This window comes from Bombus flavifrons, chromosome 11, assembly GCF_040668555.2.
Source record: "Bombus flavifrons isolate JBK064 chromosome 11, iyBomFlav1_principal, whole genome shotgun sequence".
Lineage (NCBI taxonomy): Eukaryota > Metazoa > Arthropoda > Insecta > Hymenoptera > Apidae > Bombus > Bombus flavifrons.
The window spans coordinates 8,214,009-8,229,363 of record NC_138452.1 but is presented as its reverse complement, the minus strand read 5'-3'; the positions used below and the strand labels follow the sequence as shown (position 1 = coordinate 8,229,363).

The 15,355-nt window shown below is 37.2% G+C and overlaps 1 protein-coding gene across 6 annotated transcripts in view; it reads right to left on the bottom strand.

The window, feature by feature from the left end:
- Positions 1 to 14,000: 14,000 nt before the first annotated feature.
- Positions 14,001 to 15,355, bottom strand: part of LOC138184695 (myelin regulatory factor-like protein) — a 65,207-nt gene continuing 63,852 nt past the window's right edge. For 5 of the 6 annotated variants that reach the window (XM_069122872.1, XM_069122875.1, XM_069122871.1 and 2 more), the window contains 3 exons: positions 15,065 to 15,318; positions 14,650 to 14,878; positions 14,001 to 14,555 (listed from right to left, as the gene is read on the bottom strand). In XM_069122872.1, the coding sequence (XP_068978973.1) occupies positions 14,481 to 14,555; positions 14,650 to 14,878; positions 15,065 to 15,318 (558 nt within the window). In that variant the 3' untranslated portion in view covers positions 14,001 to 14,480. The remainder of the gene's footprint in view (positions 14,556 to 14,649; positions 14,879 to 15,064; positions 15,319 to 15,355) is intronic. The other variant, XR_011174379.1, reaches the window with a different exon arrangement.

The following is a 15,355-nucleotide window of genomic DNA, read 5'->3' as shown; positions in this document are numbered from 1 at the left end:
CACGTTCGCAGATGTGATACTATTGAAAAACCGAGAATTCTGACGCATCGCAGGTAAATTTAGTGCAACGTCCTCGATCGAAGGCGGAGGGGGCGGTGCGAGCGTACGCGAGCGATCCGTGTCGTTGCTAGCCGACTCGTAGCTTGTGTTTGTAGCTCGTCGTTATAAATGTTAGCGGTGACGTCGTCGTTCATTGATCACATCCAACCACGTACAAACGTGTCTAATTCGTCGTCGTTGTTTCTTCGACGCCGGAGCTGATTCCTTTTACGGTTTCGCTGATCGGACGTCGGTCAGATGGAACTCGCGAGCGACGTTACGCTAAAAGAAGAATGAGCGGAACGTCGCTCGGAACCGTGCGACCTTCGACTTTTCGTACTGTCGGCGAATCTCACGCTGGGTGTTTGGAGTATCGGGTCGTTCGACGGATTCGTAGGGAAGTTGCAATTGGACGATCGCTAAATTTTCACTGAAAACTGGTCGATGTTCGAACTGCTGGAACTTGACGAGGAGAAAAAGCATGGTCTATTCGGGTTCGTTTTAAAGAGCACAGAGTGTGCTTTCACAGCTTCGAACTTAATTCTCCGGTTACAGCTTCGATACCGCGACGGTACAGTTTTCGTCTGCAAACGACGAGAAAATACCGTAACTCGATTGTTTACTGTCTTTATCTTGTTGTCGTAATTGTTGATTGTCTTTGTAAAGGGGAGATTTGTCAATTGCCTGGATTTGTCAATTTTGAGAAGAAGAGCGACTTTAGTTTCGTACTTCGTTTGAAGAAATTAAGTTCGTGGACGCGACGGTGGAAACTTGGCCGTTTAAAACGAGTCCAGACAGGCCGTTGCACGATTTTCTTCGCGAGATTACGACGAGTTGAATATGGACGATCGTTCGGTGAAAATTCAGCGATCCTTCAATTTTGTTGTGGCGAAGCGTAGGATTGAAATTTCATCGAATGGTATGCGCAGAGATAATATTTATCGGGTAGCTTCAACGTAAAATTCTTAGAATTGGCATGGAAATAACGCGATTCGCTAGTATGTACCCGCGATACCATTGCGTGGTTCTGATTATCAATGGCGATTCATCGAACGAATCACGGGATGTTTACGACGAAGGATTGCTGTTAAGATACTTGTGCTCGTCGACGCAGTAAAAATATTTGTCAGCACGTCAGAAAGTATTTGGATCAAAAGTTATGAATAAATTTTGTTTTGCTCACACACCGGCCTCGATATTGCAGGCAGATTCTCTTACTCGACGAATTAAAATAGCGTTTAATTCTCACATTTCGCATTTTCTGTTAATTCCTCTTCCACATATTATATTCTGCATTAACATTGTTACAATTTAATTGTTACAATACAATACAATTGTTACAATTAACATTGTTAGAATTTAATCTCGGAATTGAGATTAATAATCTGTGGAAGACACAATGTTTGTGTTGAAGTAATATTATGCGATATTTATTAAACAATTATTACAGGAAATATAAGTGAGTGTTGTGGAATGTAGACAGTTGGCTAGTTATTTTCAGACTGACTGACTTAGTGACCCATGGCCCTTGAAAACGTTTTCAACCCCACTCTCTATGCAGTAATGAGTGTGACCTGTGTAGATGTTGTGTGGTGTCACATGTGCCACGGAACCTTCTAGTAGCTTCTCGACGTGCCCAATGTTCCATCCATATCCTTATGCTTCTTCCGCCAAGTTCTCGAAAGAGCATGCACGCGCTAGCTGCCGCGGTACATCTCACGAACGCACGCTAGTGGAGACATCGCTGGACAACGAAGGGAAGAATCCGTTCGATCAATCACCTCATCTGTATGCGATTAATATCGTTGTATTCCAACAAACATCTCAAATTCAATATTCTCCAATCTGTACGTACCGCTAACACGTCGCTCACATTCCGTATATCGTAAATTGTAGTATCGTGGACGAGGGGCCTGGGGGTGTCGGGCGAATTATAAACAAGCGGTTGCGGAACATGAGGCTAAGACAAAAGACAAGGGGTTGCTAAGGGACATAAACGAATTAACATTCATTGTTACTTGAGAAGTCAGAGAGTGAGAATTGCGTTGTCGAGAGAGCGTTGGATCCGTGGTGACGAGAGTTTTAAATTAATTATCTAGTTGTCTTAATCATAATACGTTATTGTGATTAGTTCACGTTAAACAACCATCGTTTCCTGTTTAATCAACATCTGTTGTCTAATCCATTTATCGTAAATAAACTAATTGTAGTATTAGATCCTACAGTATTTTCGCCACTTTGCCTATAAATTAATTCGTAATTAACGGTCTTGTCGGTCCACGAATGTTCGAGCCAAGCACTGGTTCTAATTTTCTTGGTTAATTGTACGGCATAAATATTCCAGCAGTTTATGAAAGATTAGAAACGATTTAGTTGAGCCGAGGCGGTGCAGCGTGTCTGACGTATGGTGGACGCTTTCACTTGGACTCAGACGTACATATTCTCCGAATAAATCTCAAGAAAGTTAGTATCGGCGATCTAAGTATTAAATATTTAGACTGTTGATATTTGTAATTCTAATTTTTCCATTGAATATAACGCAGATAAGAATGTTTCGTACTTGATATATATCAGGTCTGTAAGTATGAAACCGGAATTTGCCTATAGATGGCCCTAGCTGATAATGTAGTTATCACTAAACTGCGTCATTGATGCCAAAAGTCTTTGTTGACATCTCACAAACATTTTCGACTCAGAACAATACAAGTTTCATACAACAGCATAGTTTGTAAAAGCGTTAAACATGTCAAATTTTGTGCCTGGAAACTACGATTTGCGGACAGCATTGATTTTCTGTTACCATTTGAAGAAAACTGCTGCAGAATCGCGTCGAATGCTTGTCGAAGCTTACGGTGAGCATGCTCTTGGTAAATCACAGTGCTTTGAGTGGTTTAAAAAATTCAGAAGTGGCAATTTTGACGCGAGGAACGAAGAACGTGGAAGACCACCGAAAAAGACCACCGGGCTGTTAAAACCTGGCGAAACCGTTAATACTGAGCGCAACCGACGACAAATGATCGATTTGAATCAAGCTTTGCGTGAAAAACGACCAGAATATCGAAAAAGGCAACACAAAGCAATTTTGCTTCGTGATAATGCACCATCACATACAGCAAAACTGGTCAAGGAAACGATCGAAGCGTTCAGTTGGGAAATACTTTCGTACGCGGCTTACTCACCAGACTTGGCTCCGTCCGATTACTATTTATTTGCATCGATGGGACACGCACTTTCTGACCAGCACTTCACTTCTTACGAAAATGTACGAAAATGGCTCGATGACTGGTTTGCCTCGAAAGAGCGACAGTTTTTTTGGCGTGGCATCCACCAATTGCCAGACATGTGGGAAAAATGTATAGCTAGCGATGGGCAATACTTCGAATAAAATATTTTTAATCATTTTCATACAATAAACGTGTATTTTCCATACAAAAATTCCGGTTTCATATTTACATACCAGGTAGACGCGGGATTTATGCGATTGTCTGAGTCTGATTTATGGCAGATAATTCCACTTTCTGCGCACGGATTTGCACGTGCGTTTGGATAAGGTACAATTATGAGACAGGTGCTTCGTTACAACAGGATGACGAAACTTGCGTCTACGTATGTACGTGCATACGTTGCGTCTCGTAGACACACTGTGCAGATCTCAGAGAGATATTTATACAGCTTCGAATATATTAGCTTGTCCGGAAAGTGTCTTTATTTCGCAAACGTGTTTTTAACAACAATGTACAGGTCTGTAAAATGTCGTGGTGTTTATCTCAGCAGAAGAAAATGAATCGTACGTAATTCGAGAAAATATTATAAAACAAGAAACGTCTATTATTTCCTCATAAAACGAAAGAAACTTTTCGGACAACCTAATAATAACGTTACACGTAATGCGTATCGATAAATTAAATATATTTCGACACTTTCTGTTTCCGCTTTTCAACGACGCTTCGCTTTTACGTTTTACGCCTTCTATTTAATCGGAATTGTCTTAAGATGAAAATTAGAAAATTACAAGCGCGCGCGATCTGTCGTCGACGCATTTGAAATTTCTTTGACAAAGGTAGCACGTGTGTATGATACACGTGTCTGATAGAGCACTGGAATTATCTACGTGAACACGCTGCACACGATAGTGTCACGTAGGAGACACAAGAAATCACTAAATTAACTGATCGAACGTTTCGTAAGTTAAAAAATTCGCACTTTTAGATATGACAGTAACATTTATTGTACGAATCCAGCACAGTAACGGTTCAGAGTGTTATAACAAAGTGTGTACGGTTGAGAATCTTGCGATAGAGTGTGTCGAGTGCTGATTTTGGGTAGGTTTGTATGCTTCGGTAGGTTCGAGCCCTCTGGAGGAGTCGTCACCGGACGTCAGTCACAGGTAGCTATCCTGTTACTGTCTTCTCGGCTCGGAACACTAGCCGATTATCGTCTCGATGACTGTGGCCTGCAGGAGGTTTGTCAAGCGTGGTCATCCTATTATTGTTTTATGACCCTGTGACAATAGCCTTGCGATGCTGTTTTTACCAGCAAACCTGCCTTCCAAAGTTTTCCTTCTTATTATTATTTAATTAGTACTTTACAATTTGTCCAGCTGGACATCTGATAAATGATTTCTAAAGTGTATCCCAAACCATGTGAAAATAAATCAGGAGAATTGAATCAAGAAATCTTGCATGAAAAACAATCTTGAAAAATCGAAGCGAGTAAGAAGTATTTCAGGCAAATAATGAGAAAACTCGACAAATCTAGAGAATGTGGAGATCTTAAAAAAGAAATATACAAAAGACCATAAACTTTCTATTATTCTTCGATTCGAATTAAAGAAGAAACCCGAAAATAACAGGAAGAAGCCTCGAGAGAAGCTTAAGCGAGTAACTCGCGTGGTCGTTCGTGTTTCGATAAAACTAAACGATACGACAAGCGCCAAGAGGAATCCCGCGACGATGAACCACGCGAAAATCACGCACCACGTCCTTCCGTGCTCATAAAAAAGTTTCTAAAATTAATTTTAAGGAATTTGACATGGCACGCCGCTTTATCGAGCTTCTCGCCGGCGACCTTCACGATGGCGATGCTCCTGCACGATTCTCTCGTCGCTCGTCGTTCATCCTCTGACTCGCGCTGTCGCGAACAGAGAAATTGGAAATAATAAGCGAAAACGTTCGGAACACGAAGTTAATGTAACGTAACCAGGCGGGATCAGAGCTGGAGCACGTGTAGGATATAAATAATTCAAAAATGTGGTCGTGTCGCTCGTGCAATGTTCCACTGTTCCTGAACGGAGATACGGCGGTGTCTTTGTCAGCGCGGAAATTTCTACTCGTAAACTCGTCTAGAAAATTCCTTTTCCGCTTTGTAGATAAGTTTCGATATCGCAAAATGCCACGCAGATAGCAGATTTACTCTATGTCGTTTCTCGCGTTTCGTACGCTAAACTTTTCTCCAATTGAAGCTCGAATGTATAGATTTTCTAATTGGTTGTTTACAGATGTAGATATTTTGGTATTTCTTTTTGTTTTTTTTTTTTAGGTCTGTACGTATGTGCGTGTCAGTTTAAAGAAATAGAATTGACCTTGAAATGTTTGAAACGCCTTCGCTTCCGGACCGGACACACGCGCCACGTGACGTACCATTAGGAAGCGTTTAATTTTACCTGACGAATTTTTCTCCACCTTCTGTCGTCTCAGCTCTTCCGATTACAGAGAAACCTAGAAACGTTGCAACGATATCGATATCGATATTTAATTAAATCTGGTCTTCTTTTTTTTGTATATCTCTTTACTAGAAGAAAAGCTAGAAGAAAGACAGAGGTTTATCATGTTTTTAGAAAACCTTATATTTACGATATAATGTTATATTATTATACTAACATGTACATAACGACGCGTACAACGATACGATATTTATCCTGGCGGTAATTTTCGAGCCACCGTGATGATCGTAGAATTAAAAGCGACGTAGTAAAAATTGGGCTGTCGCAGCTGTAGTTTACAATTATCGTGAGTTTACAATTTTACAATTAGAGTGGCGTGTGAAGTATTCTGAACAGATAATTCTCGAATCTATCACAGTTCGATGTTTCCAACACTCTTTCTTTATTCTTTCTTTATTCTTTGGTTTCTTCTTAATTTCGCGAACTGCGCAGCAAATTCGACAGCAGCTGGCAACCACCGCCGAATCCCGAAGTAATTAGGCGAATCAGCGTCAACGTGCTTACATAATCGCTGTAGATTCGAGTCGTAAAACGTTGCGAGACGACACCCTCTGCCACCTCAAACGACCAATACACGAACACGCGAACGACAAACTCAATTGCACCGAATTGCTTCGCAACAAGAAGAGGAGGCAGTCGTTATAAATAAATTTGAGGCAGCTCGGTGCGTCTCGTAGAAAAATCTCGACCGTCTATTCACGAAAGAAGCACAGAGTTTCTAGCGTTTTTCGTGTGATTCCTCGTGCTCGACCCTGATTATTTATAGGTGGTAGAATTTGCATTGAGAAAGGCAACTTACGATATCATCGATAATTTTGTAAGATCGTCGATAATAATATTTTCTAATATTCTAATTTCTAATATTCTCGATCGTTAGACGATAAGTAAACGTCTGACGAAGTGATAATCAGAAAATTGATAATCGAAACAACAAACAACCTAGCGCGACAATTAAACGAATATTTTAATAATTTACGAAGATGCAAATCAACTGGATTTTCATATCGAGATGAATAGCAACGATCGATGTAAGTTTATCGAAATAGCGAACGAGGTAAGTTTATTGAGAATTACTCAAAGTATATATGTTTATGCTGGACGTTTTATTTTGAAATTAGAGAAGGAACAGTGAAATTAACGAAATACGAGGAATATGGTTTATTTTTCGTAAGAGAAATTCGAGTAACCTCGAACGATAAAAAGGGGAAGTTATGCGAGCCATCTGGAGAAGGTCGAGTGCTGGCGCCTAACCAAGGTCACGGATAGAGGAATTTACGACCTTTCGAGTGTTCGACGAACCCTCTTTTGTGCCTCCGCTTGAAATACCTTTCACAGATTTCACCTGCCTACTATTATATAAAATGTTCCATTGTTGATTGTAAACAGAAGTTAGTACCTAGAACTTAATGAATAGAAAGTCTCATTCATGGCTCGATTTAAAGAAAACATTTTGGCTTTGTGTGGCTCGTCAAGCGTTTCGCTTTGCTATTATTATTTTGTTCACAGCAGATACGAGTTTGCACACTTACGCTTATGTAAACAAATAATTCGAAGGATTTGATTATAAAACGGCGGATTTTATTCTATTTATCGAAGGAACATCCGCCGGTGAAGTAAATTGTTCTTTTTTTCCTTTTTTTTTTTTTGAGATAGAAATATCGATTTATTTATAAAGTAGCAGATTTTAATCTGTTCCTCGAAGGAATAATTTATCTCGATGGAAGATATCAATCTTTTAACATTTAATATATCGATTTCTAAAGTACATAACACATTTTGTCCTATTAAAAATGTATTTTATTGCTATCCAAATGTATAGTTTATTTGACATGTATATAAACTAATGAAATTTCACTTGGTTCCATATATAACGTGTATAAAATTTCCTCTTATTATGCCTTTCTGTATCTTTGCTCGGTAAACATCAACAGGATATACATTGTACACTTTTGTCTCTCCTTATTTGCATAAAACGATACATTATAAAATAGCCTACCTACTAAAAAAAAAAAGCAATTGCAACCCACAAGATTCTCCGAAAATGAAACATTCCAAGTTACATATTTCATCTTATCGCGTGTCGCTACTTCTTCATTAGTCACGGTAAACGTTTCAATTTCTCCGAGAAACTGTGAAACGATGAGCCAGTTCATTCTACGATGATGGTTCTATGCATTTGGACGGAAATATTCGCACAAATTGGACACGGAATGGTCGTCTTCTATTTTGAATGAGTAAGTGGCAGCGATCCAGGTGAGAGCTAATCGTTAATCGCGAATACCATTCGTGACTAATGCAACCATCACTGCCAAATCTCTCTCTCTCTCTCTCTCTCTCTATACATTTATATATATCAAGTAGCCGGTAGCTAACGCTTGAAAATGGTCGTATCTCGATGGACGCGTGTCGTTGACACTGTGTTTAGCGTCTCGACGTTATTGTTTCGAATTCCTCGAGTTGCTGCCCGCTGGCATGCACCGTCCTCTTGGTGGGTGTAAATTTCTATGCAGCGTGACGAGTCGTTCAATCTTCAAGTTGCAATTTCACGCACGATGCTCGCACGTGTCCTTCTGTCGCAAGACGAGCGTATCGTAGGTAGAGTTGAAGCTTTGCGCACAGTGTTCGCGAGACGCGTTTAATTGCGCTGAAATAGCAGCTGTGACGGTAATTACAGAAGGAAACGTGGATCTTTGGTTGATTCAATTTTGAGATTCCCCTTCATTTTATCTTGAAGTTTCCGAGTTTTCGAGCGTTGAATTGTCGAACCGTGGAACTCGTACGAATGTCCAGATCGACACGAGTCTCGAGTCTCTCAGCTCTGAAACTTGAATCTGCGAGCTGTTGATTTTTAAAATCTCAATCTTTCGATCTTTCGATTCTCTTTTCCATCCTTAAAGTTTCTTCGAATTTTTGTTATTTACTTCGTTGCGACGATGTTTGGAGCTTCGAGCCGCTGGTCTCCCCAGGAAGACCTTCGTTTCTGCGAATTCCTGGATTTTCGAACTATCGATCCTTTGATCCTACGAGTCGTCGAATTCTAAGCTTTCGAGTCTCTTGCTGGACCCTGCGAGCCAAGTGACAAGACGCTCAGCCGATTCGAATACAAGCGGAAATCAAGCGAAACAACTTGTCAAATTTGTCGATATTTTCGAACTAGATTTATAGGTTTGTCAAAGTAGATGTATCCGTAGAATTTGATACAGCAAGAATAGTAGGGGACGGTTTACGATAAAAGCGACTGAAAGAAGACACGTTTCGACGTTGATGACAAGACGTCGACGAAAATATCGACGACGCGTCAAACAGGGACCGGACTTGTCGAAATAACAGACGAATCGTGGCGGTAGCTGAAAGACAGGCGGACGTCGAGCAGACGCGGAAACCGCGACGGTGGCTGTATGCTATTTAGGGACCGCGAACGATATTTTCGCTCTTCCACGTCACGTTTTTGGCTTGCACGAGATGCTTGATCGACGATCTTTCGTACCGTGGCTTTTCATTGACCGACTTTGCATTTGCTGTGGCGGATATCCGTTCCTCGAGATAAATAAATAACGTGTTTCCAGATAGAACAGAGTGTTCTGTGAATGGAAACTTCTGCCGTACGATCGTTTCTCGAAACTCGCGTAAAACTTCAGAATCAATGAAACATTAAGGCTACACAAGAATATTTTTACGAATATCTCGTGAACATTTCTGTTTCCGATTCAAGAATAATTTGAACAATTCTGAAAAATGTCCGATAAGTCGTACGATATCGAATTCGTGATGTTGCTATCGATCGATCTTAAATTCAAAGAATCGTAGAAAAATTACAATTGCGATCGAAGTACGCGAGTCCAGTCTGTTTCGTGCCATGACGTCCGACTGCGATGTCTTATTCCACTTATCTAAACGCCGAGACTCGTTCCATTTGTTTAAAGACGAGAAGAAACGGGGCTATTCCACTTTTACGATCCGCGGAACATTCTGCCGAACTCGTTTGACCACGATCCTTATTCTACTTAATAGCTCAAGGTCGGATACGGTTTCTATTCTATTGGCCTGAACGAAATCAACGGGAACTCCGCTTTTTTATTTATTTCTCTTTTAGCGAGGTTTAATTTACAGTTACGCGAAAATTATTAGAACGTCGGTGCGAGAATTCTTTTCGATTATTTGATCGATCGATCAGATTATAATTAATTTAAACGTAGCACGCAAATCGAGACGAATAGTTAATTCTGTTGTACGCAGTGAAAAATGAAAGAAAGGTTTCTGGAGCAATATCTTTATTTTCCTGCGAATACAGTTTCGTTACGTGTATGTATATATTTATATATATATATATATATGTATATTTGGCTTAACAATACGTTCATAAATACGTGAATATAACATTTACATGCGTTTCCCATCTTTTGTTTTTTAATCTGTTCAAATATACATAAATAGCGCTATTCGATGCTCGACGAGCGACGATATGAATCGTCTGATTGATCAAATAAAAGATACGTCTGATATTAATAAAAAAAGAGAAACGTTAGAACAGAGTATAATGAGACTAGCGAGTCAATCGTTCAATTGCATTTATTCATTGATCACGTTCAAAGTATCCTCTCTTTCCTTTTCTTTTCTTCTTTCTTTTTTTTTTTTTTTTTTAATATATCTCGTTCAAATTGCACATTAATTATAATTATGATTAATTTCACTCGATATCTCGAGTTTTAACAACTATGCTTTCGCCATTTTCAGAGATCACCGAAAAGAAATAAATAAAACAAAAGCGTTCAACAAAGAAACCTTTCGCCATCGTTAAAAATTCGTCGAAGAAGAGATTCTAAAATTAATATCCAGTTTAGCGTAGATTCGATTTTACCAGGTAATTTCCATAAATATAGATACCAATATATTTAAATATTTAAATATTGTAAATTAACTTATCAATTAACATGTAAACCGAAAGTTTCAATAAACGACCGATCTTACCCGCCTTTGTTTCGTAAAACATCGACGATCGGATGATACGACGCGTACAATATCACTGGAAAATTACATGTCTCCGTGTAATTCGTCTTTTTCCATCGACAGCATTACAATTACGTATAATTACATATTACGATCTCTAATTCGCTCGAAGACGAACGTCTTTCAGAACGTTCTTTTACCGCAAGTAGTACACGTACCATCGCTATACGCTAGAAACTATATGTACAAATCCTACTGACGATTACTTAGCGCTTACGAGATTATGCTACTTATATTAAAAGAGAAATTCTTTCTTTACGAAATATGCACTTATCGTTATAGACGTTCTATTTTATCCCGAAGTTTTTGCTTTGCTTTCAACACTATGACACTTCTGCGATCACTTTGTCTATTTTCGTTTTAGTTAAAAAAAAAACAAACAAAAAGAAAAAAATCAACCCTCCTGCTGAGTCATGAAAAATGAACTAAAATTTGTATACGTAGATCCTTCTCTTCCCTTTTTCTTCCTTTTTGTTTCTTTCAGATACCTGTCGGTATAATACATCGAAATATAAAACGATAATAAGTTCTGATACATTATAGCGATACAATAAACGATAACGAACGTAAAAGCAACAACAAAGCGTTAGAAATGATAAATGAAAAATATACAAATGTCGATTGTTCGTAGAATCCTCCAAGGAAATAATACATCAAATATTCTCTCTCATTCGATCCTTATACAAGACCTACTCGTCTTTTTTTTTTCTTTTTTTCAGTAGATTTTGTATAAAATGAACATTTACGAACAATTATACACGGAATATCAATATTACTGTGATATCATATGCACACGCATATTTATATTAAATATATATTATATATATATATATATATATATTAGGCAATATAATATTAATAGTCAAAACACGATTCATCCTTTGTTATTCTTGACAAATCTTTTCACATGTTTGTAATCATTTTATCGAACCAGAAAAGTATACATAAATAAAAAGAAATCAGAAGATGAAATTGCAGATGAAATAAAGTATCGAGAATGCGATAATACTATGGAAACTATCGTCGAATAAATTTGAATTGATCGGTCGAATTTTCTTACATCACTATATCTACTTTACTTTCTAACGAACATTTCTAATGTTTCAGTGTGTGTTATACGTTGCGTGTATATCTGCGTTTATACGTATAATTATTATTATCACGCGTATCATTACGTATAATTACTGTACAACAGCGTCGTCTTCTTTTTACACGATCCACGTACATGAAAAATTGATACGCGCTAACCGTAAGCTCGTGCGTGTGAGCTTATATTCTCTGTAAAAATATATATATATATATGTATATATGTATATATTATATACGTGGATATTTGTCAATATTCGCTTAAAACATACAATAAAATGTCTCCGCGTAAGGAAAACGTATGGACGGCAGAAGTGGCGCGTTTCGATCGCATATACACGAGAGATAAATACAAAATTAGAAGAGTGGAATAACGCGTGAAAGAAATTGGATTTTGTCTCGGAGAGATACAAATGAAATTACGATAAATTATATTAATCGTATTACAACGACGATGTGTTAATTTGTACGTACACAACTGGCCGAAAGCTTGGAATCTTTGCACGATCTCGTTGAACGTATGTGTTCAACGATATATCAACTTGCTTTAGAAAATTCTTTAGTCGAGGTTCTCAAGAGGTTTGATCAATGTTCTTAGTCAATCTATTTAATTCGAATCACTTCGAATTAATAACAGTGTCAACAAGAGGTTTGATGTAATAGGGCTTGAATTAACTGGATTGAAATTTCTGGCCAGTAGTGTATACATGCAGGGTACTAAAAAATGTAGCAGTCGAGCATACAGCATACATTTGATCAAAAGTTATCGAAAGAAATAAAAATATCTTAATAAAAAGGAGCACAAAATTATTCACTTGATAGTCAGAAAATAGTTTTAGCTACGAATGTTACTCTGATGGAGTAACAAACTTAACTAGGTCAATGTTTAAAACATCTGAAGCGAGCTGTTACGACTATTCGCTTATTACAAAATCAAATAAAATAAGCTAGTACAACTAGTATTACATAATTGTAGACAAACATATGATGTCACTCGGCAATAGTAAATAGAAGGATGTCGTTGTAGTTTTACAAGCGTAGAGTGCCAATAAAACTCTGCTATTATGTTAGAAGATAAAACTTATTAAAATAGTAGTTTAAAAAATAGTACAACTTTGAAACTTTGTATTCCTGCAGCTATTTGCTTATTAAGATGTTTTGCTTGTTTCGATGCCTTTAAGATTTCACTGCAACGTCTTTTAACATCCTGCATGTCAATAGATAATTGTTTCTTCCTCTTGTTTTAAGATGTTTAAAAATAAAGTAACTAATTATAGGATAGCACTTGGAATCTCGTGAATGCAAAGATACAACTTGAATTTAATTACAGATACGTAACGATGATAGTAGTCTTATTAGGTATTATAATTAGCAACAATAATAGTGATATCAATAATAATGATTCGATGTGAATAGTGGCGATCTATTCGCATGCAACGAATAAAGATTGCTTAGAGAGTAGGTGCAAATAAAGTGTATGCAACTAATTCTACCATACGAAATGGACAATTATCATACAAATACCTTTTTTAGGAACTTGAAATTCTATGATAACGCGCCTCGTGAATGTTTATCGTATCCAAATGAAATTTAAGATCGTGCAACATCAAGATCTTAAGAAGAAAGTTAATAAAGAATGACCGATATTGCTTTGTACACTTTTAATAAATAGACATTTTTGATAAATTATTCACGTTTGTTTGAAGGTCTTCTTAGTTTCTATCCCATTGAAAAGTCCATTTTACTTTTTAGAGAATATATCGTTGGTTATTTTTCTACGTGATACGTTTTGTCTTTAGATAGTGAATGTGTAGATCGACAATGAATGAAAATATATAGGCTGTACATAGAATATAATCGATAAATTAAACCAAAGATATGATTTGACTGGAACATCGATCGTTAGATTTTTTCTCTTAATGTAGTGCGAATATTCCTTCGATAATAATAATAGTAGTAGTAATAATAATAATAATAATAATAGTAATAATATTGATAATATTCTGTACATGAGTATAAAATAACGTAAAAATGATTGGAACGATACGTTACGATCCTTGATTGTAGTTGATGGGTGTGATTTTGAAATCATTCTGATTTAAAAAGAGATAATAGGTATATATGTATTGATACAAGTTGAAAAATGTCATCTTTAACGTTAAATTTAATTCATTTTGTACAATATTTTACACTTAATAACGTTATTTTCGCCATCGCTTTTCATGTTTTCTACAAGAAGAAAAATAATAAAATCTTTGATTTACCACCCATCAACTAATAAATTCTTTATACCCTCAATGTCTTTAACGCAAAGGAGCACGTATAATTTCCTAACCGATGAAATGGAAATTCTAAGTCCTACTACATTACATCTAGCTTGAGTTTGTAAGATCTATCCGTTCCTATTGATCATCATAGTCTTCATCCTACATGGTATATCGTAATAACATATAAAATACAGTTACAGATTCATTTGACGATATGTATATTATAGATATATTACCAAACACATTGTATATAATTTCATAGTTGGAGAAAATGGAGACGGAATATGTCACGAAGGCACAAGAAGGTCCTGACTGTATAGATGTTTAACGGATAGAATCTTTTTCCGTTAAGAAAGTAATCATTCGTCGCAATCTCGATAAAAGTGCAACGTGTACTCCGAGTAATCGACACCGTGTTTATTCTTGCAGATATTCTGTAACAGAGAAATCGAAAGAAGAGAGAAATTATAATATTTATGAACATTTTGAGAGAAAAGAGATTTAATTTGAAATGACAGGATTAATTACCTCTTGCGGCTGTACAGTAGGTACACGAAACCTCAACGTTCTCCTGAGATAATGAGCAACATCGAGGGGAAAGGATTGATCTCCCCGTTGATTGTTACTTTCAATGTCGATCTTCAGCTGAGCCTGTTGTTGCATCGTGTATTTCCGGCCACAAATTAGAGACTCATCGACGCCAGGACTTGTTGGCGAGGAGCACTGTTGCACTACTTGACCGTACCAAGGCATTCCACTGAAGCATAAGCGAAGAATCAGATTATAATTAAACCTATGAAATATTCCAATGTGAAATATATTCAGAATCACACTTTTATTTATTCTATTACTTACTGTACCGCATTTAGATATATTTTATTTCACTTACAATTTTTTTTTATTTTATTAGTATCTTAATAGTCTAAAAAAGTTATGAACTTACATAAAATGTAACGTGAGTTGAACGTCTGGCATATATTTGGACAAAGGAATGATGCAAGATATATTATTCGGCGTATCCTGCGAGGATGCGGAACAATACTTTTGATCGAGCGAAGTATTAAAGCTTTCTGCCACTATCCACAACTGTGGCTTTGGTTCTGGTGGTAACGATCCAGCAGCGTTGCTGGCAACTTCCGCCCAATCTCCACTACCGGTTTCTCTTCTTGTTCTTTTATGCAGATATTTGTAATTGTTCTGTAGCAAATAGAATAATTTCTTACGCTATCCAAAA